The sequence below is a fragment of the Tursiops truncatus genome, chromosome 13, assembly GCF_011762595.2.
Source record: "Tursiops truncatus isolate mTurTru1 chromosome 13, mTurTru1.mat.Y, whole genome shotgun sequence".
Lineage (NCBI taxonomy): Eukaryota > Metazoa > Chordata > Mammalia > Artiodactyla > Delphinidae > Tursiops > Tursiops truncatus.
Window position 1 is genome coordinate 26123874 of NC_047046.1, and position 24195 is coordinate 26148068.

Sequence of the window (24195 nt, forward strand, 5' to 3'; positions counted from 1 at the left end):
CGCCTTTTACTGTGTCAGCCAGAGGAGGTGGCGGCACATTTCCTGCTAGGCCGGGGGAACGTGACGCCACGCGCAGCTTGATGACGACATTTCGGCGCCGGGTCGCTGAATGGCGGCCTCGGTCCTTAAAGCCGGAGGCGCTGTGGTTCCTTCAGGTGAATGGTGGGAATCGCGCGCGGTCCGGCCTCGCGTCCCGGCCTCGCGTCCCGGCGGCCACCCCGAACTTCCGCCGAAACCAGCTCTGTTCCCACGCGAGCCCCGGGCCTCGGGCCGGGCCAGCAGGGCGCCGAGGGCCGGACTGCGACCTCCCGTCGCCTTCCCGCGCACCTCGCACGCCCCACCTCGGTGGGCCCGCGGTTAACGTTCGCTGCGCGCGGTGGAGGAGGGAGAGTCTGGGACTCAGCGAGCGGTGTGGAGGGAGCGGGGTGGGTCTCGGCCCCGGCCCGACCCGATCCTTCCTCGCCTCCCCCGGTGTGGGCCGTCTTTGCGGAGCCTCAGTTTCCGCGTCTGTGACACGGGGGCCCCGGTGCTCCCTTCACGGGGCAGTAGTGAGCGGCAGGCGGAAGCACGCCCCGCTCGCAGCGCGGCCAGAGGGAGGCCCTGGCGAGATTGGCGTTGACGGGGCTGCAGCTCACGGGAGGGACCCCGAAAGCGGATCGGAAGCCGTTCCTGAAGGCAGCGGGTGTGGAGGTGGCGGGATGAAGCGGAGGCTGGGCACACACCGCAGGCGGCGTGGCGGGGAGACGCTGCCCTCTCCCCAAGGAGAGGCGCTTGGGCGCCTCGGGCTCATTCCTTCAGCCGCTACCTCTGCAAACTTGCTCTAAGCAAGGAGCAGCATTTAATTCATCATTTCTAAAGCTTTGCCCTTAGCAAACAGTTCAGGGTTTTATGTCGCTTTGATCGTTTTGGAGTAGTGCAGTGTTCCCTGGACCACTTGGTTAAGGACTGAAACGTTTTATTTAAGTCATCCTTAAAACTGAAACCCATAGCTAGTTTAATTAGGAGTTGAACAGTCTCAGTGTTACTGAACTCAGACTCGGCTCCTCCCAGCTCAAAAGCCAATACTCCAGAGACAAGTGTTGGTACAAAGGAAAGGTTGCTTTACTCAGAAGGCCAGCAACCGGGTAGAAGGTGGACTGGTGTCCCAGAACGCACTCCAAAGATTCTGCTCAGCCGTGACAGTTTTTAAAGGGAAGAAGGGGAAAGAATCTCAGAATCGAGGCAGAAGGTCAAGCTCTGCGTCATTTTCCATTGGGTGTGGACTGGCTGACTCCTCATGAGCTTTCTTCAGATGTTATCTTGCCTGCGTGATCTCCTGCCGGATTGCACAGGGAGAAGCTGGGGGTAGAGAGCTAGTCATTCTTTAACTACTTAATTTTTCATTCCTACTTCTTTTAATCTAGGGAAGGAATCAATAGGTTAAGCAAGGTATTGTGTGCATTCAGTAGAGCATATGTCAGGAGTTAGGTTAAGTGTTGCCTGGTGACCTCATTTCTATAAGGTTTGAGGTGAACAGAAATGGGCAAACAGGAACGGGGCAAAGGAGCTGCTTACAGATCCCCACTGTCTGACATCATTCCATTTCTGTGGGATTAGGGGCAAAGGCTCATCTTCTGTAACTTCTTCATGCTGACATAGCGCGCAGTATTCTTAGAGTGGAAGATGTCAACATGAGTCTGTGGCATCTCTTTGCTGACAATTTTAGTTGCCTGCTTACTAAAAATTGGGCAGAGCAAGCTACAATTATTTTGATGCCCACAAAGATATAGATTATTATGAGCAATAACGTTAATCTCATTGTCTTGAGGCCAGTTTTTGGAATCGTGCTAGCCACAGATGGAGCAGCTTATGTCATGGCTACTGTCTGGTCATCATGCATTTGGCTTTTTCTCTCTGGTGGCAGTTATAGTATCTGTAAAACAACTCAGGAGTGTACATCAGACACTGAAAGATTCTGTGACTCTCTTGTCCTAATCGTTAGCTGCTTGAGCCTGCTCTTTTGTGACTCAGGGAGACCTGGGAAACTTCAGCTTTTCTACAAACAAGAGGCAGGGGACATGGAGGGGCCTTTGTACAGGGGTGGGGAGTGTGCAGGTTTCTGCTCGGTTTCATGGGAAGGTGTTCAGAATGCCTCAGCTGCCCACCCAGCATCTCCATCCACATACACTGCCAGTTGCCGCATCAGCACCGTTCCTCAGGCCATGGGCAGAGCTGTGCCAGGAAAGCCATCAGCAGCTCATCAGTGGGACTTGCATACTCCCTCTCTGCTCAGTCCGAGTCTGGATATTTTCAGTTTCTGATTGGGGCACAGAGAGGTAGGATTCTGGAGAGCTACCCCTGATTTTCTGGTGGCTGTTCAAAGCCTCCATTGGCAAAGCTGGCTCGTCCCCTCCCTTCCTTCTCAGAGAGCACAAGTAAGACAGAGGAGATGTGTCCACCTGTCTCTATGGGAGAGTAGTGAGGAGGTCTGTGGGTTTGAGTCTTGACTCTGCCATTCCCCAGCTGGCGGAGGGCAAGTGATTTTTCTCTCTGCCTCCATTTCCTTATCTGTACTGACCTCGTAGCGTTGTTATGAGGATGCATTTTCTACTCTTGCTTAACAAACTTTGCAGCTTAAAGCTTCATCTGTTGGTTGTCTCATGGTTATGTGTCAGAAATGCAGACTCAGCTGGGTTCTCTGCTCAGGGTCTCTCAAAGCTGAGATCGACCTGTTGGCCAGCTTTGCTCTTATCTGGAGGCTCTTGGGAAGAATCTGCTTTCAAGCTTATTCAGGTTGCTGGCAGGATCCAGCTCTTTGCAGTGGTAGAACTAAGGTCCCCATTTCGTTGCTGGCTATGAGTCAGGACTGCCCTGTATCTTACGGTTCTCACACTTGAGGCTTTAATTGTATCTGCAAAACCCCTTCACAGCAGCACCTAGAAGAGTGTTTGAATGACCAGAGACAGGAATCTTGGATGGCTGTCTTTAGAATCCTGCCTGCCTGCCACCGAGGATTAAATGAGAAATGTATGGAGAACCCTCAGAACCAGGCCTGGCATGTGGCAAGTGCCACACAAGCTTAACCAAGTGTTCCCAAGGGCTCCCTGCCACAGACCTGGCTCCGGGGCTGGACACTGTGGACAGCAGGCACGTAAGCAGCATTTCTGTAAAGCGTGGGCCTTGGCAGTGCAGTGGTGCTGAGCTGTGCAGATATTCTCCTGGCCTTGTGTGTCTTGTGTGGCAGAGGTTGAGGTTTTGTCTTTGTCTCTCTGCAGTGGTCCTCTAAGACGGCCCGTCTGGACCCTGCCCAGGAGGCTGCCATGGCATTCCCCCACCTGCAGCAGCCCAGCTTCCTACTGGTAAGTGTCAGCTGCCCGCCCGCGTGCCAGGGTGATGGTCGCTCTGCAGCGGAGTGACTTGAGGGTTTTGCCACTGACTTGAAGAACTGTCCAGTGGTGATGTTTTGGGGGGATGTGCTGGAAATAACACTGGACTCGGGTGAGAACCCTCAGGCTCGACTCTGCCCTCTGTTGGTGCAGGACCTTGGGTTTATGCAGCTGCTGAGCCCTGGTTTTCTCATTTACAAGAGGAGTTGATTGAAATGCCGTTTCCTCAGTCTCCTGGGGTGTGGGGAGGAGCAAGGGAGAAGGATGTACACCCACATTTTCACGTCTTGTAAATCCTTACACGAAAGCGAGGTGTTTTAATGACCGTAACTGTCATTGGTGAAAAACGGAAGGAGGCTGCTGTGCTGGGGCACTAGGCCTGCACTTTTTATAAACCTGTATTTGGAAGGATGTTCTTCTTCAGTGCCCCTCTAGAGCCAGCAGATCCGACCCAGGCCTGCACAGCCGGGTGTCTGCCTCTGACCGAGACCCTGTGGACTCCATCCTCGTGTGGAGGTGGCCAGGGCCTTGGATACCCTGGGCAAAGCCTTTGTGGTTAGAAACCTGGCCTTTCCTCCTGATGTTCATCCATGTGCACAGGGCCTTCTTCCCTTTGTGGTCAGAAAAGACGAGAGCTTTCCTTCACCCCTGATCTGGGGTACATTTCCTTCTTGTCCTGAATGTTTTCTGGCTTCTTCGTCGCCAGAGTGTTGGCATTTGGCTGAAGCTGTCTGTGGTTTTTGGCCTGCTGCGTCTCTGAAGGTAACAGATAAAGGACGTCTTGGGTCAGAGGGCCAGTGACAACAAATGGTAGCTCACAATCACAGGGCTATAAATGGTGGGTGGTTAGCCCCCGGGGAAACTTCCCATTCACGTGCACACACTCGGTGAGTGCTCTGATCTGTGTGGGGTCCCCCCCTGGCTGCGGGGCTGACCCAGGAGCCAACCCCCTGCTTGTGGATTGGATCCGGGTGGATTTTGTTCTCATGATGTGCAGCTCTCTGAGGTAGCTGGGGTGCCTGACAGAGGGAGCTGGGAGCCAGCCTGGAAAGTCCTGGCCTAGAGAGCATGGGACCTGGCCTCGCCTAGGGGTGTCCTGTAGGCCCTGGACACACGCACGACCTGATGTGTGAGGTGCTGGGCAGTCAGGCCAGTGCTGTGTCTCATTCCTGCCCGTCACTTGGATTACTGTTTGTTTATTTGTTTTTAAAGATTTATTTATCATTTATTTATTTAATTTATTTTTGGCTGTGTCAGGTCTTAGTTGCAGCGTGCAGGATCTTCGTTGAGGCATGCGGGATCTTTTGTTGCAGTGTGCGGGCTTCTCTCTAATTGTGGCTTGCAGGTTTTCTCTTTAGTTGTGGCGCACAGGCTCCAGGGCGCGTGGTCTCTCTAGTTGAGGCGCACAAGCTCAGTAGTTGTGGAGCGCCGGCTTAGTTGCCCCACAGCATGTGGGATCTTAATTCCCTGACTAGGGATTGAACCCGCGTCCCCTGCATTGTACGGCAGATTCTTTACCACTGGACCACCAGGGAAGTCCCTGGATTTCTGTTTTGACTCGCACCAGAATATCAGCAAAAGCTGCAAAGCAAATGTGCTCGCTTTATTTTGGTTTTTTGTGTCTCCTAGGCTAGCCTGAAAGCCGACTCTATAAGTAAACCCTTTGCACAGCGGTGCCAAGACTTGGTTAAAGTCATCGAGGACTTTCCAGCAAAGGTACAGTTCTGCAGCGTCTCTTGGGGGCGTGTCTCACACACTCCTGGAAAAGCATTCTCGCAGCCCCTGCCTCCCACCTCTGAGCACTGCTCTGCGGAGGCCTGACCCTGTATTGTGACTCTCACGTTTGTGACACATGTAAACATGTGACCACGACCACGTAGACCAGACTTTCTCAGCCGTGGGCCTTCTGTCCCACATGGGACACTTAGCAGTGTCTGGAGGCATTTTTAGTTGCCACGTGGGGTGGTGCTGCTGGCCCCGAGTGAGTGGAGGCCAGGCGTGCTGGCATCCGTCCCCCAGGGCACAGCACAGCCTCCAGGACAAAGACGCGTCCACCCCCAAATGTCAGCAGTGCCAAGGTTGAGCCCTGCTGTAAGTACTGAAAGTATGTGTTTACACCACACCCTGAATTGGCAGAGTAAGTGCGGGTCAGTTCAGGAGGCCCGCCTGGACCAGGAGTTGCCACCAGATGACAGGAAGGGCTTGCCCTGAGGAAGAACGGATGGTTCCACCCTTTTTAGTAAAGCTCTCTTCGGGTCAGAAGTTTCTGGCATTTTTATTTTTATTTATTTAATATATTGATTGATTTATTGGCTGCGTTGGGTTTTCATTTTGCGCCTGGGCTTTCTCTGGTTGCGGTGAGCGGGGGCTACTCTTTCTTTTGGTGCACAGGCTTCTCATTGCGGTAGCTTCTCTTGTTGTGGAGCACAGGCTCTAGGCGTGCGGGCTTCACTAGTTGTGGCTCGCAGACTCTAGAGTGCAGGCTCAGTAGTTGTGGCGCATGGGCTTAGTTGCTCCGCGGCATGTGGGATCTTCTCGGACCAGGGCTCGAACCTGTGTCCCCTGCATTGGCAGGCGGATTCTTAACCACTGCGCCACCAGGGACATCCCCACTGTGGGGTCTTATCCTCCTCTTTCCCTGCCCGACCCTTCTGCTTGCTCCCTGCGGTAGTGGGGGGTGAGGGCGGGTGGAGGCCTGGAGGCAAGTGGCAAGAATCACCCAGAGCATTTTGAACCTAGTGGATCTGGAAATTTGAACTGCCCCCCCCACCCCCAGAATTTTTAAATAAACCTTTTAATCATACGCTGGCTTATGGAACGGGGTCAGACATGAAGCAGCCACGCAAGCACAACAAAAGGATCCACAGCTGCTCCTGTGGGCGCCACTGGTCCTGCTGGTCTCCGGGCCAGGGAGTGACGTCCTTGGCCCAGGGCCAGCAAGGGAGGCAGGCAGTGGTCCCCAGGAGCTTGCCCAAAATCTCCCTGTGCTGTTGCAGGAGCTGCACGCCATCTTCCCGTGGCTGGTTGAGAGCATTTTTGGCAGCTTGGACGGCGTCCTGGCTGGGTGGAACCTCCGCTGCTTGCAGGGCCGCGTGAGCCCTGTGGAGTACAGTATCGCCATGGAATTCCTAGACCCCGGGTAGGTTGGTCTGTTACCCCAGAGGGATTGGACTTTCTCTCACAGTGATCTTGTTTGCAGTCACTGTTAAGGAACAGTCAAAGCAAGATGGTTCACGATTCATTTGCCCTGTTTTTGTTGTTCATATTCAGGGGCCCAATGATGAAGTTGGTTTATAAACTTCAAGCTGAAGACTATAAATTTGACTTTCCTGTCTCTTACCTGCCTGTAAGTAAGCTATGGTGGTGAGAGCCAGGCTTGGGGCCAGGTGCCCCACGCAGTGGCTGCAGTGCTGGTGGGTGGGCAGGGGCCTGCAGGGCTGTGACAGTGGCCAGAACGTCATGGTATCTGTTCAGGGCCCAGGAGCCATCACAGATTGGAACTTCAATGGTTTTTTTTTTTTCAAAGGTCATCTGAACTCTGCCAGTGGGAGGGCCTGGTTGGCTCCTGGCTGAGTGGCAGGGCCACGTGACTGGTAGCTTTGTCTTTCTGAGTTTCCAGTCCTGTGGGGGCGAATTAAGGGGTGGCACACTCATGGGTATGAGAAACAAAGCAGACAGGATCCATCGAGCGCCTGGCTGGGTCAGAGATGCACACAGCTGCAGCCCCGCTGTGGTGGGTCTGTGTGAGGACGAAGGGACAGAGTCTGCGTGAAGCTTTTTTGCACAAGCACCGCGCAGAGGACAGCACTGTTCCCCAGGGAGCTCTGTGTGTTGGGCTCCTCTGCAGCCTTCCCAAGAGCCACCTCTGTCTGTCCACAGGACCCTGTGAAGGCGTCCATCCAGGAGCGCGTGCTCCCCGACAGCCCTCTGTACCACAACAAGGTCCAGCTCCCCGCAGCCGGGGGCCTTGGCCTGCACCTGGCCCTCAGTATCCTTTGTCGGCCCCGCAGTGGGGGAGGCCGGGCGGCCAACACAGAGCTGGGTGGGGGGCCCCGACAGCCCTGTCATTTGCCCCCTGACATGGCCCTCAGATCCATTCGAGTATTACATGTTCTTCTTTGCCTTGAGCCTCATCACTCAAAAGGTACAGAAGGGGTGCCTCTGAGCTGGGTTTGCTTTACTGAAGCCCCCGTGCAGGGAGGGGCTGAGGCCCAGGGCTTGTGTCCACACAAAGAAGGGCTGGGCCAGCCGTCGGCCTGCCTTCCTCCATTTCTCCTCCCTTTCCTACCTCCTTTCTCCGGGTCCCCCTCTCTTCAGCCTTTGCCCCTCAGGCCACCCTCACTTAGTGAGGATGACAGGCTGGGGGCAGGCTTGATGGGCCATGTGGGGTGGGCTGGTGCCCTGAGTGGTGGTCAGGGAGGCTTCCTGTAGGAGGTGGCTACTGGTGTGGGCAGGGTGGGGGGATGGGGGTGTGTGTGGGCTGGTCAGGACTGAGGGGTCTAGTCAGGCCCTTTGTGGTGGGGGCTTTTCTCCTGGCACCGCCCTGTGATTGCTGGGTCAGCAGCCTGGGGCGGTGCCCACAGCCATGCGCTCACAGGAGCTTTGCTTTCCAGCCGCCCCCCGGGGCCCTCCACATCCGCACTTCAGACTGCGCCTACTTCATCCTGGTGGACAGGTACCTGGCGTGGTTCCTGCCCACAGAAGGCAGCGTGCTCCCCCCTCTCTCCTCCAGCCCGGGGGGGCCCAGCCCCTCACCGGCTCCCAGGTGAGTGGCTGAGATGGCCTGAGCCCACCACTAGGTAAGGCCTGGCCCTTCCTGGTTGGAGGGCATTGCTCATGGGGACAGTGGTGCCACTCCTTGTCTGGAGCACTTGCTTTTTTTAGGCCTGAGATTCTGCAGCCCCAGCTGAGCACAGGCTGGAGGTCGGGGTGATGGGGACGTCTCTGAAGCAGGCAGGTTCTGTGGCCCTGTGGACGGGGCCTGGCTCTGGTATGGGAACGGGCCGTGTTCTGCTTGTGGCCGCCCTCTCCACACGCGGCACCCAAGCCCCATGCCCAGCGGTGAGCAGGGTGGTGAGGGACTCAAAGCCGAGAGCTGATTGGCAGCGCTGGGCGATTGGTCCTGGAGAGGAGGGGCTTGTGGGCAGCGCTGAGCTGTGGCCAAGTGAGACTAGCAGGGACCTGTGGACTCGGGGACCAGGCCTTTGTTGAGCCGGGGCCTGTGGTAAAGAGCCGCTGGCACAGGCAGAGCAGGAGGGGAGCGTGAGGCCAGCCTGTCCAGGGGTGAGGAGCCTGTGCTCCTCTGGCCCTTGCTTCACTATCCCCCACTCCTTCCCTGGAGGCTGCAGCTCTTTCCTGTAGGTGCTGTCCCCCCACATCTGCTGGCACGTGCTGTGCCGTTACCCCAAACTCGTGTGGACAGAAGCTCCCAAGGAAAGGGGATGGCGAGGAGGAGTGCGGGGGAGGGGCTGCACAGGTGTTGCTGATGCTGCGGCCTGGGGAGTGGGGGCCAGGGATCTGGGGTCGGGGGAGGACCCAAGTGTGGCCTGGATTCACACCCCCTCAAAGGCAGACTTCAGCTGCTAGGCAGTTTTCTGGGCTGGATTTGATTTGTTTTCACAAAATAATTTCAGATTTTACACATTGCTACATATAACAAAGAACTTTCACAGGCCCTTCATGCCTGTTGATTTCCGAGTTGTTTTATTCTGTTTAATCTGTGTGTGTTTTTTCGTGGGCCGTTTGAGTAAGTTATAGACACGATGCCGTTACCTCTTAACATTTCAGGGTGTGTTTTCTGAAAGTGTGTGCATCTCTGTAACCGCGGCCATTCCATTCAAATCAGGAGGCAGTGTTGCTGCCAGGCCACCATCTCATCCCCAGACCCCACTTGGGTTTCACCAGCTGCCCCACTCATGGCTGTCACGCAGCTGGGTTCCGTGCAGGGTCATTTCCCGCACGCGGCTGTGTCTCTGTTGTCCAGAAGGTCTCACAGCCTTTCCTGACCTTGACAGCTGGTGTGTGCACAGTGGGTTCTCAGGTGTTTCCCATGATTAGGCCCAGGTTGGGCATCGTTGGCGGGGGCACCGCAGTGGCAGCCGTGGTGCCCATGAGCCCGCTTGCTGGGCTGAGGGTGATGCCAGGTTTTCCTCCTGTAAAGTTAACGAAGGTCTTTGGGCCTCAGTTAGTGAACGGGGGACTTAGTGGGAAGATCCACTGAGCCCCCGCTCTTGTCAGCAGTGTCGGTATCTCTCATGGTCTTCATTTCAGCCAGATCCATTGTGAACAGGGTGGTTGGCAAACAACGCTTTTCTGATCTCACCCGTCCTGCGGTGAGATCTGCAGTGGGCAGATGTGGATGGAAAATTCACTCTTCTGTTTGTTTATTCACACATAGCAACATGGACTTGAGGGTCGTTGGACACTTCCACGGGTTGTACTTGTCGCTGCTGTCCTGGGTTTGAGGCCCAGATTGCTGTGGCCACACCCGTGGGAGCCTGCCGACAGAGATCTGCTTCTGTGTCTCCCTCAGGACGCCAGCCGTGCCTTTTGCATCCTACGGCCTGCACCACACCAGCCTCCTGAAGCGACACATCTCTCATCAGACGTCTGTGAATGCAGACCCCACCTCCCACGAGATCTGGAGGTCAGAGACGCTACTCCAGGTGAGAGCCTGGGTGCCTTCTCTGCTTCTGTTTCAGATAAACTGCTCAGCACCACCCACCCCAGGGTGCAAGGGCCTAAAGACTGCCCCTTGGTCTGGGGGTGGCTGTCAATTGTTAGTGTCTCTGCTGTGACTGATGAGAAAGAATTTGCCCACCTGTCTCACCTCTGTGTTACTGGCAGTGTTTTCACCCCGGGACCCCCTGTCCACAGAGTCCTATTTTATTGTGGTGACACGATGGCTGCCCAGCCTTTCAGTTTCCAGTGGCTTGGGTCACCCTCTCTGACCGCTACTGTGGTTTGGGAGGGGTGGATAGTAAGCCCTGCTGCAGCAGGTGTTTAGGGCACTGAATGGGGGGGCCTCCCCTTGCTCAGCAGGACCCCATCCCCTCCATGCCAGGGGGCCCCAGTGGGGACGGCAGTCCTGTGTGTGACCTTATGCGGCTCCAGCAGACCCCAGGCCTGTCTCGCCACCTTGGAGATATTCTGCTGTTCTGATGCTGGATTCCAGGGCTGAGTGGGTCACCACAAGCCTGGCTTGTTGAGAGCCTGGAGTGTGGATGAGATGGGGTTCTGATTTTATTTGGGAACTGAGGTAAAATACACATAATGTAAAATCTAAGTCTTAACCATTTTAAAGCATATAGTTGAGTAGCGCTAAGTATGTTTACATTGTTGTAATGGGTTTCCAGAACCTTCCTATCCTGTAAGACTGAAAGTCTATACCTGTCAAACAGCAGCTCCTCAGTCCCCCTCCCACCAGCTCCCACACCCCCCATCCTGCTTTGTTTCTGTGAATCTGACTCTTCTCGTTGCCTCTGTCAGTGGAATCACATAGTATTTTTCTTTTTAATGACTCACTGGCTTCACTCAGCATAATGTCTTCAAGGCTCATCCACGTTGTAGTATGTGTCAGAATTTCCTTTTTAAAGCTGAGTTAAATTCTGCTGTGTGTGTGTAACTATGTTTTGTTTATCTGTCCATCTGATGGACACTTGGGCTGCTTCCATCTCTTGGCTGTGGTGAACATGAGTGTGCAGTTCTCTCTTTAAGACCCTGCTTTCCGTCCTCTTGATTATCTGTCCTGAAGTGGGATTACTGGGCTGTACGGTAATTCTGTTTAGTTTTTTGAGGACCTGCCATGCTGTTTTCCATGGTGGCTGCACCATTTTTCATCCCCACCAGCAGTGCACAAGGGGTCCAGTTTCCCCACACCCTCGGAACACTTGTTGTTTTCTGGGTTTCTGACTGTGGCCACCCTAATCGTCGTGACTGGTCTGCTCTGCCCTGGTGACGTGTTGCTAAGCAGCGTTTCACGGCCTTGTTGGCCACGTGTGTATCTTATTTGGAGAAACGTCTATTCAAGTCCTTTGCCCATTTCTGAATTGGGATCTACTTTGTTGTTGACTTCTAGGCATTCTCTATATAGTCTGGATGTTAATCCTTTTTCAGATACATGATTTGCAAATATTTTCCCCCATTCTGTGGGCTACTTTTTTACTACGTATGTTGTGTCTTTTGATGCACTAAAGCTTTTAATTTTCATGAAGTCCAGTTTTTTCCTTTGTTGCCCATGTTTTTGGACTTACATCTAAGAAATTACTGTCAAATCCATTGTTGTGAAGCATTCCCCCATGCTTTCTTTTAAGGTTCTACAGTTTTAGCTCTTATATTCTAGGTCTTTGATGCATTTTGAGTTGTTTCTTGTTTACGATGTAGAGTGAGGGTCTGACTGTGCTCATTTGCATGTGAGCACCCTGTTTTCTCAGCAGCACATGTTGAAGAGGCTGTTCTTTCCCTCATTGAATGGTCTTGACGGCCTTGTCAAAGACCTTTTGACCAGCTATGCTTTTTTGCAGGTTTTTGTTGAAATGTGGCTTCATCATTATTCTTTGGAGATGTACCAAAAAATGCAGTCCCCTCACGCCAAGGTATGTTGCTGCCACGGTTTCTCTTCCCACCTCCCGCGCTGGCCCTGGTCGGCCTGCTGCTGCTTGTCCTTGATTTCAGTTAGTTTCAAGGACTGGCTAGTGGGACCCAGCAACCTGCCATCTCACCTCCCTCAAGTGCTGAGCAGCAGGCAGGTTGTCTTCTGTGCTGGGCTTGCACCCTGGCAGCTGAGGCCCATCCTCTCTGGGCCTCCCCATGCTACTTGCAGAGCCCTCTCCGTGGCAGCAGGAACAGATGTAGTTGTGGTGCTCGTGTTCTGGGGTGTGGGGGCCGTGGGTGCCTTTGGGAGTCACAGCGCCTCCTGCTGTCCTGCTGCGGTGGCACCCAGCAGACTCTGCCCACCTTGGTGGCCCTGCTGCCCTCCACGTCCTCCAGAGCAGCGGCAGCAGCGCTCCTGGTGGTGGGTGGGGTCTGACGCCCTCCTGCATGTGGCCTGGGCTGTCTCCTCCTCCTCCTCTCCTTTTCCTCCTTCCCTTGCTGGGCAGCTCATGTGTGTGCAGAGGCCTGGAGTCCCTGGCCCCCTCCCGGGGTTGTGGCCACAGGGCTGGTCGGGGTAGAACAGTTCTGTTGAGTTAGGGAGAGGTGCTCAGGTCCACAGCCTGCGCGCAGGACTGCAGTGTACCGCTTCCGTGCAGCAGTTTGTTCCTTAGACTTTGCTTTTGCCGCTGCCAGTCAGACTCCTCAAGGGCTTCCTTAGGAATTAAGAATCTGTGGGTCACATTGGAACAGTGGCCTGTGCCCTTCCCTCGGTGGTCCTGCTCCCCAGCCCAGGGTTCTGCCGCACGGAGGACTGGGACGCAGACCCAATACTCCTCTTAGAGCGCAGGGTGTCCCAGCCTCCGTCCTTGGCCCCGCACAGGAGGAGGAGGAGGAGAACGGGGGTGGGGCCGGGAATCCATCCTGGGCTTCTCACGTCGCAAAGTGCCCACCATGCCCCCGTCTGCTTCCAGAGTGCACTTGCTGCTGCACGTTCCTGCCGCTGCCCGGCGGGCAGGGCTGGCTCCCCTGCAGGGCACGCGGGGCTTGGTCTCGCAGAGGCTGCTTCGCGGTGTTACCTTCCTGTCTGCACGTCTGTGTCGGGAGCCCAGGGTAGCCCACCCGCTTCAGGTCTTAGCTGTAGCTCTGCCGGCCAGAGGGCCCTTCCGAGCTGCTGGTCACCTGGGGGAACACCAAGTCCATATGGGGAGGGGTCTTCCCGCTCCTCCCCATGGTCACAGGAGGGTGAGAGCTGCTCAGGTTGACTTGGGTCGGTGCGGGGGAGGGCACCATGAAGGCCCCACCAGGCGCCAAGAAACCTTCTGCCCTTTGCCACCTGTTGAGGCCGAAAAACAAAACCTGAGGAGGTGGGGTGTGTGGGAAACCAAGGCCCCTGCCGTCTGTCCAGGCCTGCCCCACACCACGTGGAAGTCCTTGCTGGCCCCACGTAACCCTGGGGTCAGTTTGCCGGGTTTTCTGGGTGCAGGAAGTGCAGCTCCTGGAGCTCCCTTGGTGTGGCTGTGGCCGGGCTGGGTGCAGGCGCATGCACGCTCCCTGCAGGGTGCTCTGGGCCCGGGCTGGGGCCTGAAGTGGGACCGTGGGCTCCCCATTTCCTTGCTGAGTGCGGCCGTGCCCCTTCCTGCCCCAGCCCTGCGTGTCTCTGGCTGTGCCCGTCTCCCCAGCGTCTGGCACGTTCCTCCAGGCCTCTTCTGTGTGAAGCATGGCGCTGGGGCAGGAGGCGGGCCCTCATGGGGCAGGACGTGTGCTGGGCCGGCTCTGGCTGTGCTTAGCTGCAGGGAGATAGGGTGGAGGTTCTGGTGTTGGGGGCGGACGGTGTGCCAGCTCAGCTGTTACCCCTGGCCTCAGGGTTCCAGCTGCCTCTGGGTGTGTGTGGCTTAGTGTCTGGGGGCTCCTGGTGAGGTAGAGGGAGGTAGAGGTTGGTCTTCCCAGAATTAGAACCAGTAAGTGTTAGCACCACGTTAACCATTTCCAGGATGTGGGGCCTGGTGGGCTGGGAACCAGCCCCGTGCACAAAACCTTTCAGGATGGGACTCTGATTGGGTCTTTAACACCTAGGAATTGATTCCATCATGTGCTGATAAATTTCTTTTCCGGACAACCCAGGAAGTCCAATAAATTACATATTTTTCTCTTCTGGGCAGAGGCCTCCATCTAGAACTGGCTTCTCAAGTTTCTTTACTGAGCCTGGGTCTTCGGGCCTTGGTGACCAGCAGCGTGTCCCAGGGAGGTGGATGGGCTGCTGACACGTGCTGCACCCAGTGCAGTGGGGTCGGGCTGACCTCAGGGGCTGGAGGGGCCTCCCAGGTGACCTTGCGGTTCTGTCCTCCCTCTGCCTGGCAGCTGGAGGATCACGCCTGGAGGGGGTGGTTGGCGTCTCATTGGCCTGATGCTGCTGGGCTGTGATTGTTTGGATTGTCACTGACTTGTGCTTTTGTTTTTTGTTTTTCTTGTCCTTACTTCTGGGCTCTTTCTCACTATTTCTTTCTCTCCCCTCCTCCTCCCCCCGCCCTCTCCTCTCGGCTTCTCTGCTGTTGTCTCTCAGCTGGAGGTCCTGCACTACCGTCTCAGTGTCTGCAGCGCCCTCCACAGCCCTGCCCAACCCAGCCTCCAGGCCCTCCACGCCCACCAAGTACTGGCCGCTTTCGTTTTGTTCCCTTTCACCCCCGCCCCATGGTTTAACCCCAGAGCTCATGTCCTGCGCAGTAGCCAGGGTCTGGCTGGGGGCCGGCTGGGGTGACCAGAGACCAGTTCCAAGCACAGCCAGGCCCTTCGGCCTGGACCTGGGTTCAGGGTGTGCGGCCACATGGCTGGGAGTGATGCACAAGATCCCACTGGCTGTGGGGGAGGTCACCGAACCCACCTGGCCAAGCCCCAGGCCAACCAAGGTGTCGAGTCCTCGGGTGTCTTAGGGCTCCGTGCTTAGCCCCGGTTCGTGGGGGCAAAGTAGTGTGGCCTTTGCAGTACAGGCCTGGTGCTGGGGACTGACCAAGGATGTGGAGGCCCTGGGGCTCATGGGCAGTGACCTTGTGGGGACTGCCGTCTGCTTAGGCAGGAGTGACCAGGGATGGACTGTGGTCAGTGAGCTGGGTGTTTGGGGCCAATGGCATTGTGAAGTTTGCTGCTCCATGACACGACCGCTGGGAAGTCTGGGCAGAGACGTGTGTCTGGAGCTGTGCTCACGGCCAGGGATCTGTCCCCCTCGCCCTAGGTGGGGCCACACACCACTGAACTTGAATTTGAGCAGATGCAGCAGCTGCACTGAGGAGGGAGAGAATGTTCCAGAAGGGGTGCTGAGGGCGGGCCACATGCAGAAGTGGGTGCCACTCAGGCCTGGGCTGGGGAGGGCCTCACCTGGCAAAGAGCAGGGCCCCTGCCTTCACCTCCACAGCGGGAGGCCTGGCCCCGTAAGTGTCCACATGCAGCTGTGACCAGGGGCTCCTGTGGGCATTTGGCTCAGGGAAGGGGGAGGCACTGGAAGAAAGCACTTTGACTGACAAATGTAGAGAGAAAGTAGCCCAGTGGTGTCCAGTGTGGTTGCTGGGCATGGGGCAGGGAGTTGCCCCTGCAAACGTGGAGGGCGGGGGTGAGATGCGGTGGGGGTTTCAGTTCCTGGGAACGATAAAGGGGATAGCTCCCTAGGCAGAGTCACGGCCTGGCACAGAGGATGCTCTGTGGTTTTTTATTACTGTTAAAGTATCCCTTTTTTTTTTTTTTCAAAACGCTGCAAATCTACCATATAATGATCTAAAGATAGACACATGCAGAAGGACATTACCCCCGCCTCCCACCCCAGGCATAGCGGCCTTAGGGTGTGTTGCATGGGCCTGTGGAGGCATTTCCGTGCCAGGGAGGCCTGTGCAGACCGTGCCCTGGGCAGCGGGGGGTGGGGAGGGCTGCCGGTCAGTGCCCGGCTTCCTGCACGTAAGGCCGGGAGCCGCCTTCACCCCACTTGGCGTTGCTCACCTTGGGGTGAAGCTGCTAAGAGCACTTCCAACAAGTCTGTCAAGGCCCGAGGGGTGGGCGTGGGGAGCAGGCGGCCGGCCCCCAGTCTTCCCCCGTGTGTGGGGTGGTCTCAGAGACCCTCCTGGCCTTTGTGAACCAAAAGCTGAGCTCGCAGGACTGAGGGCGTTTGTCTCAGAGGCTCCATGAAGGGGGTTGAAGTGCAGGGAAGCACATGGCAGAGCTTCTGCCCCAGTGGCTGTCCCAGGGTGCCATGTGCGGTGCATCCATGGGGGGAGAGGCACAGCCCAGCACGAGGTACTGACGAGGGCCCTCCCCCCAGGAGTCCTTCATGCCCACCGAGGAGCATGTGCTGGTGGTGCGGCTGCTGCTGAAGCACCTGCACGCCTTCGCCAACAGCCTGCGGCCCGAGCAGGCCTCGCCCTCTGCGCACTCCCACGCCGCCAGCCCCCTGGAGGAGTTCAAACGGTGGGTATGGGCTGTGGGCAGGGGGGCAGTCACCTCAAGCCCTCCTGGGACTGTCTCCTCACTGCCACCCTGGCCCAGAGGTGGGTGGGGGCCGCCTGGCTGCTTCTCAGGCTGGCCTAGGAGAGGCCCCATCTTGCTGCCCCCTCTTCCCCCTTCTTCCCCTGTGGCAGGAGAGCAGCAGGCTGCTCGGTGCTGAACCTCACCCCCACGCCACCCCACCCCGGCAGGGCAAGGGCCGTGGCCTGACTCCCAGGCCAACAGGGCCAGCAGAGCTGGCGATGCGTGGGCCGTGCTGAGCTGAGGTGCACACAGGAGCCACACTGGATCGGCCACGTGTGTTGTGTGTCCCTGGAATGTTCTCTAACTTCTCTGAACTTTCGAATTTCCTCTGAGGAATGGGGCTAAAAATAGGAGGCCTTGCCCCCAGGGGGTGCCAGGCTCCCCTGTGAGGTGATGCCCCCTCCCCCACAGGGCCGCCGTCCCGAGGTTTGTCCAGCAGAAGCTCTACCTCTTTCTGCAGCACTGCTTTGGCCACTGGCCCCTGGACGCGTCGTTCAGAGCTGTGAGTGTTGTCCTACGGCCTTTGCCCTGCGTGTGCGCATGAGGGAAGGGAGGCCTTGGGGGCCTCCTGTGCTGTTCCGCCAGCCGCGACCTTGAACCCAGCTGTCCACGCAGGGTGGGTTCCCAGCTTCACGCAGCTGCCCTCCGCTGCACTCGGGGGAAAGCCTGCTGGGTGACCTGTTCTGAGGGGCCAGGCATCTTGAGGGGGCACGGGCTCCCCCTGCGCCCCTGCTCACCTGAGTGCCAGCCACCTGCCCCAGCTGCACGTGTTTCCCCAGGTCCTGGAGATGTGGCTGAGCTACCTGCAGCCCTGGAGGTACGCGCCTGAGAAGCAGGCCCCAAGCAGCGACTGCCAGGCCCGGAGTGTGTCAGAGAGATGGTGAGCCCAGACCCGAGGTCCTGCAGGCAGGGGGCCCGGGCCACCCCCTTGTCCCCTGCTGGGACTTGTCCAGGTTCCAGGATTGCTCTCTTGGGGACAACGGGCGGCCTCTGTCCTTCTGTCCCTTTCCCACATCGACTCACATAAACCTCCCCATAGCCCTTCCTAGCCAGCCCTGCAGTGTGGCTGCCCCGCCCCCAGTGGCCTTGTTCCTGGGAATGGGCCTCGTCCGTGGAGGATTCTGTCCTTGGGGCCTCACCTTTGCCCACTTGTCCTGCCCCCTCGTGTCACCGCCGGCCCCTCTGCCACCATTCGTGATACCTGGGGGAGACCGGAAGCTGAAGAGAAGCCCTGACGTGCGTCTGCCCGCAGGGCGCCCTTTGTGCAAGAGAACCTGCTTGTGTACACCAAGCTCTTCCTCGGCTTCCTGAGCCGCGCACTGCGCACGGACCTTGTCAGCCCCAAGAACGCACTCATGGTGTTCCGCGTGGCCAAGGTCTTCGCGCAGCCAAACCTGGCTGAGATGATCCAGCGGGGTGAGGCCCCTGCCAGCCCTGTCACCCGTGCGCTCGCAGGGGTTGCGTGTGTGCCCCACAGGAGGGGAACGGAGCTCTGAGCCGCATCCCCTGGTGGCTCGTAGTGGCTTTGGGAGGCTGTGGGCTACTGTTGGGCTCTCCTCATAGCTACTCCCTTGTGGAGATGGGTGGGGGTGGAGGGACTTCCGGGAGCTGGGCCTGCGCTGTGCGGTCACTGCCCTCGGGGACCTATGGTGGGACCCGATGTCCGTGCTCTTGGAGCCGCAGCCAGGCTCACATCCTGCCTTCCAGGCGAGCAGCTGTTTCTGGAGCCCGAGCTGGTCATCCCCCACCGCCAGCACAGGCTCTTCACGGTGCCCACGTTCACTGGCAGCTTCCTGTCGTCATGGCCACCAGCCATCACCGACGCCTCCTTCAAGGTGAAGAGCCACGTGTACAGCCTGGAGGGCCAGGACTGCAAGTACACCCCAATGTTCGGGCCTGAGATCCGGGCACTGGTGAGTAGTCGGGGCCCTCTGGGCTCTGGCATTTCACACCCCTTCCCTGTCTTGTTCAGTGGAGTCTAGTTTCTTTCTGATGATAGATGTACCCTCTTGGAAAGTGCACCTTAGTCCTTAAAACTCATTTTAAGTTTTCCATCGTGTGGAAGCCACCCCTGGGCTGTCGGTGCCATGAGGCGGCCCCGAGCCAGCTAACCACCCACCCACCCACCCACAGGTCTTGCGTCTGGCTCAGCTTATCACACAGGCCAAGCAGACGGCCAAGTCCCTCTCTGACCAGTATGGGGAGAGCACGGCCGCCCGTCCCTTCCTGTCGTGGCTGGGCTTCTACCCCGCGGACACCAATGGCTCCTACCCGGGCAATGACCTGGATGAGATGGGGCAGGACAGCGTCCGCAAGACGGACGAGTACCTGGAGAAGGCCCTGGAGTACCTGTGCCAAGTGTTCCGGGTACGCCCTTGGCCCTGCTCACCTCCCCCAGGTGTCACGTGCCTGGGCCCCTCGTTGCCGTTTGAGGCCCAGCGGGGGGGAAGGCCTCCCTCCACCTGGAAGTGACGGCAGGCATCTCCCCGACAGCTCAGCGAGGCCCAGCTCGCCCAGCTCACACTCGCCCTGGGGACCACGCAGGATGAGAACGGGAAGAAGCAGCTCCCAGACTGCATCGTGGGGGAGGACGGACTCATCCTCACACCCCTGGGCCGGTATCAGGTGAGGCCCACATCCCGAGGGGTCGGGCTCTCCAGGGCCCTCTGGGCAGTGTGGCCATGGCTCCCGGGGGCTCACCTCCTGCTGCTTCCAGATCATCAACGGGCTTCGGCGCTTTGACATCGAGTACCAAGGAGACTCGGAGCTGCAGCCCATCCGGAGCTACGAGATTGCCAGCCTGGTCCGAGTGCTCTTCCGACTGTCCTCCGCCATCAACCGCAGGGTGAGTGTGGGAGGGAGGGCCACCCCCCCGCCCCGCCAGCCCGCGAGCGGCAGGTGAGAGTGGGGCCTGTCTGTGCTCTAGTTCGCAGGTCAGATGGCGGCCCTGTGTTCACGGGCCGACTTCCTCGGCAGCTTCTGTCGCTACCACCTCCTGGAGCCTGGGCTGTCGGACAGGCGCCTGCTGAGCCCCGTGGGGCGGGGGCATGCGGCCAGCCTTGCCCGGGGCCCCCGGCTCAGCCTGCGCTTCCTGGGCAGCTACCGGACGCTGCTGGCCCTGCTGCTGGCCTTCTTTGTGGCCTCTCTGTTCTGCATCGGGCCTCTGCTCTGTGCCCTGCTCCTCGTGCTGGGCTATGTCCTCTACGCCGTGGCCATGACACTGCTAACCGAGCAGGGCAAGCTGCACCAGCTCTGACTGCAGGCCGGCCACCACCCCCAGGCACCAGGGAGGCCACTCTGCACCCAACACCTGTCACCTTCGTGCTTCCAGGGGGCGTTTTCTTGCAGCCCTGGAACCATCTGAAGAGAACCTGAAAAGCGAGGGCAGGGCCCGGCAGAGAGGTAGCCACAAGGGGAGGGCAGCCTGCTGGCCCTGGGCCTCCCCGTTTCCTCAGCCAGAGGGCCTGCAGGGCGATGCCTTTCTCTTCCTCAGCGTGTGAAGCTCAGGAGTTGGGCCTCCCCGGATGGCCTGCGGCCTCTGCCTTTGCCGCCCTGGAGGTGGGCAGTGAGACCCCAACATGGGAACCCAGCCTCTGGCTCCAGAGAAGAATCAGGCCCTAAAAGAGAGCCCTAAGAAAATTAGACAATGGTTCTCTGTTTCATGATTTTAAACCTGATTTTGCTGCCGTGTTTGGCAAAGTTAGGGCCACTGTATTTTCCCAGTAGTTCCAAGTCTGGGCCATATGCCTGCTTTTGAGGAGAGACCCTCCGAGAACACAGATGCCCCCAGGCCACAGAGCAGGTCATCAGGGCTGTCACCACCTTGTTCCCTGTGGGTGGTCTACAACCAAAGATGGTCAAAAGCATCATTTGTATCTTCAGTCAAATCAAGCGCTCAAAGACACTGATTTTTTGGTAAGATTTAAATATCCAAAGTATATGACAAATGTGAGTTCACTGTCAGAAATCCTCACAGCATCTCACACGCATTTCATTCTACAGATGACGCACCAGGGAGAACTTTTCAGCTGAGATTTTTAAAAGCCTTAGTCTTTGGTGTATTTTTTTAAGTTTTCAAACTGTAAGTATTGGGCTTTGTAGTTTGATGTAAACTCGGAGTAGTGGCATTTGGGGCCTGTGACCAGTAACCAAACCAAACTTGTAGCCGACCATGGATCTGAATAAACCTGTTCTTGGTCCTGAGTCTTGTGGTGCCTGGCCCCGCCCCCAGGGTGGCCTCCTACATGGGGTCCTCTGCACATTCAGGGGCTGCGGAGATGCCACTGGGCACCCAGCGTCCCTCACCATGGGATTCCCTTGGGCAGATGCAAACACGGACGTGGCTGTGATGGGACAGGGCAGCCACTGGCAGGTCTGAGATGCGAGAACACTGCCTACAACTCAGTGGGGCAGACACGGTCTTCATACTAAGAGCTAGGATCCTGGGACCTGTGTTGCAATTTCTGTGGCTTCTGCAGGGGTGCGTGTGACCGGGGAACCGAAATGCACTCACCAACCCACATGGCCTAGCCCGAGTGTTAAATGTCCCCCTTTCCCTGGGCCAGGCAACTGCTTTGGTCAAATTCTATGGAAATAGGAAGTAAGACAGTTTCTACAAGTTCACATTGATAGATTACGGGCTTTTGTTAACAAACTTTGTGAGATGATGGTCTGGGGTCTGCCATCCGTGGCACCGGTCCCTGATGACGCCTCTTCTTGGCCTCCCCTGATGGACATCCGCCTGCCTGTGAGGGTAGGACCTGCCCCCCCACAATCTCTCCAGGGTTCTGCTCGCCCCCAAGCCTCACTTCACCTACACACCCATTAACCATAGAACAGCCACCTACTGCGTGCCACCCTCAACTGTGCTGGGACACGTGGGGGACCTCATGGTGCAAAGTCCAGAAGTCAAAGATCGAAGCAAACACTAAGGTCAAGGAGGGGCCAGCAGACTTACCTGGTGGCGCACTGGTTAAGAATCCGCCTGCCAATGCAGGGGACACAGGTTCGAGCCCTGGTCCGGGAAGATCCCATTTGCCGTGGAGCAACTAAGCCCATGTGCCCCAACTACTGAGCCTATGCTCTAGAGCTCGCAAGCCACAGCTACTGAAACCAGTGCGCCTAGAACCCGTACTTTGCAACAAGAGAAGCCACCGCAATGAGAAGCCCGCACACTGCGATGAAGAGTAGCCCCCACTCGCTGCAACTACAGAAAGCCCGCACGCAGCAACGAAGACCCAAAGCAGCCAAAAAAAAAAAAAAAAAAGGGGGGCCAGGGTGCCAGTGGTTGGGCCTGGGGCCTGGTTTTGGGGAGGGTGGTTTGGGGCCCATGGTGCTCAGTGGCTTGCGCCCAGGGAGCTGAGCGGATGAGGGCGATGGGGACCCTACCTTCACGATGACCCCGAGTTAGTTTGCGGGGCTCTAGCTGCAGAGTAGAGAAAGGCATGGATGGAGCAGAGGCAGAAGTGTCACTGAGCCAGATGCTGAGACGCCGAGGTTCACAGCAGAGAAAAGAGGCTGCCTATCCAAGGGCCGAGGACGGGTATTTACAGGATGAGGCTGAGGCACAGGAGGTGGGGAAAGGTGACTGGAAATAAGAAAATGGTGAGGCAGCCGTTCTGTGAGGGACACAGGTTCTGAGGGGCAGTGCCTGGCCTGACGGCATAGGTGGAAACTAAGTCCCGTGACTAGTTTACAATTAAATTCTGGTTCCCTTCCTTCCCGGCTGCACCTACGTGGTCACGTTTGCCTCATCATTAAAGAGCAATGCAGGTCAGGTGCCTGGAGCCTCAGCTTCCCAATAAGCATCACATTCACGTGCCACTCTGAGTCATCTTCCGGGGCAAGATGGCCTGTACAGGTTACAGAGACAGAGACTCCCAGGTCACAGACGATTAAGGTGATGAACCCCAGCCCCTCTATACTTCCCCTTTAAAAACCACTAACTCAGAGGCCACGTTGCAGCGGGTCTGAGGCCTGCCCCCCACTCCCTTGCTCGGCACCCTGCAAACAACATTCTTAGTTTGCTGCAAAGCCCGCCGTCAGAGGTTGACTTGCTGCCCGCAGGCACATGAGCCCAGTGCTCGGTTTCAGTTGGAGGGTTGGTGGTCCTAACCACTCACCAGCTCAGCTCGAACTGGACACAGCTGATACCAAGTTCCTGAAGCAACAACTCAGGCAAAAGTCTTACCATTTAGGCTCCGTGCCACTCAGAGGATACGCAAATTTTCATAAAAACAATTCAAGCGATGCTGCAACTAGAGAAAGCCCGCACACAGCAACGAAGACCCAACGCAGCCAAAAAAATAAATTAATTAAATAAAATTTTAAAAAAGCAGCTGTTGTTAAAAAATTGAAGTGAACTTGGTCGGGGAAGGCAGATCATAGGTGGATTGGATCTAGCTGATGCCAATCCTCAGGGCCCTTGGTTTCAGAGCTGCAGCAGTGGAAAGGCGGCGGGGGCGGGGGGGGGTGCTCTCAGCTGCAGGGATGGTACTGGGGGATGGGGCACATCTGGGGGGACACACCCGAGGAGAGGCTGCTGGCCCCGCTCCCGGAGGTCAGGCTGAAGATGGGGGTTCTCTCCGTGTTTCCCCTCACCTCACCGAAGCCTCTGGTGGTTTATGCCAACTGCCCAACCCCTCAACTCCCCCAACACCCCGACTTTCACCCTCTGGCCACCACCCCAACCGCTGCCAAAGGATCAAACCTGGTTGCCTCTCAGAGCCCCCGGCTCTGGCCTCCTGGCGGCATCTCCCAGCCCTGCAGCCCACGCTGGACTCACTGTCCTTCATGACCTGTTTCCCATGAGGCATCCAGTAACATCCAAGCGTCTGTGTCCTACAGAACGTCCTCCGGAAAGCTTGGGGTTTGTGTATCTGAAATCTCCAACAAGACCCGAGCTTGGGGCAGCCAGTCAAGAGGGGAGGGAGCTGCTGACTCAGCTGGCCCCACCACCCGGAAGTGGCCTCTGACCTCCCCTTCCAGGAGGCCAGGGGTTTCTGCTGGGCTCTCAGGTGGTCTCTGAGGGTCTGCACCCCCTCCCTCCCCACCAGGGGACCCCCGCCCCCCCAAGCCTCCCCTTCTCTCCACCTCCCAGGCTGGACTAAGAGCCCCCTCTGTACTCACCCGCCCTGGTCCACAAATAAAAGCAAAGAGATACTTCTTGTCACTTGTGTGATGCTGGGCACTTCAAGATGCTGAATAAATACTTGTGACTGATTCTCCGATGTGTATGTTTGCTCCTTGTGGACAATTATTGTACTTTTTCTCTCCAGCACTGAGCAAGCACATAGTAGCTGCTCAATAAATAACTTATTTTACCTATTATATACACATCCAGCTCCTCACATCTCAGGAATCAAAATATGAACTATTGGATAAATTAATTTGTACATGAGCAGAAAAGGATTAGGATAGGAAAAGGGGCTCTTCAGTCTAACGTTGAACAAAAACCAACGAGGAAACGTGTGGTCACTGTGTTGAAGGGACCTGTCCAACATTCAGATCATAGACGGATGTAAAAGAAAGGGCTAAAACTAGAACTGTCAAGAGAAAACACAGGAGTAAATATTCATAACTGTGAAGTACTAATGGTTTTTCAGATATGACACCAAAAGCGCAAGTGACAAAAATTCAGAGAAATGAAAATATGTACAACAATATACATGTTTTCCCATCATATTACTTTTTTTTTTTTTTTGTGGTACGCGGGCCTCTCACTGCCACGGCC

General features: G+C 56.8%; 1 protein-coding gene across 9 annotated transcripts; it reads left to right on the plus strand.

The window, feature by feature from the left end:
• The first annotated feature begins 3 nt into the window (after nt 1–3).
• Nucleotides 4–20666, plus strand: SMPD4 (sphingomyelin phosphodiesterase 4). Of its 9 annotated transcripts, XR_004521513.2 has the most exons (21): nt 2337–3130; nt 3255–3338; nt 4995–5081; nt 6362–6504; nt 6636–6711; nt 7245–7353; nt 7457–7509; nt 7979–8130; nt 9898–10030; nt 11888–11959; nt 14518–14604; nt 16258–16403; nt 16875–16965; nt 17243–17343; nt 17716–17879; nt 18171–18376; nt 18597–18830; nt 18957–19088; nt 19180–19308; nt 19390–20378; nt 20466–20666. XR_004521513.2 is itself a non-coding variant. In XM_033837399.2 (20 exons), the coding sequence occupies exons 1-20, from the start codon at nt 81–83 to the stop codon at nt 19717–19719; spliced, it is 2604 nt and encodes an 867-aa protein (XP_033693290.1). In that variant the 5' UTR covers nt 4–80; the 3' UTR covers nt 19720–20666. The 9 variants fall into 9 exon arrangements, 8 of the variants coding, with proteins under 8 accessions (XP_033693290.1, XP_073646500.1, XP_033693293.1 ...); XM_033837399.2 differs by lacking the exon at nt 2337–3130 and adding an exon at nt 4–155 and having other exon boundaries at nt 19390–20666; XM_033837402.2 differs by lacking the exon at nt 2337–3130 and adding an exon at nt 180–345 and having other exon boundaries at nt 19390–20666.
• Nucleotides 20667–24195: the final 3529 nt, after the last annotated feature.

What these genes read in the sequence shown, in the direction of transcription:
- SMPD4 (XM_033837397.2), top strand. Translation starts at nt 3,005, where the DNA reads ATGTATGGAGAACCCTCAGAACCAGGCCTGGCATGTGGCAAGTGCCAC. An exon ending in AGCAGCCCAGCTTCCTACTG is followed by an intron (nt 3,339 to 4,994) that starts GTAAGTGTCAGC and finishes TGTGTCTCCTAG; the next exon opens with GCTAGCCTGAAAGCCGACTC. An exon ending in CACCCCTGGGCCGGTATCAG is followed by an intron (nt 19,089 to 19,179) that starts GTGAGGCCCACA and finishes TGCTGCTTCCAG; the next exon opens with ATCATCAACGGGCTTCGGCG.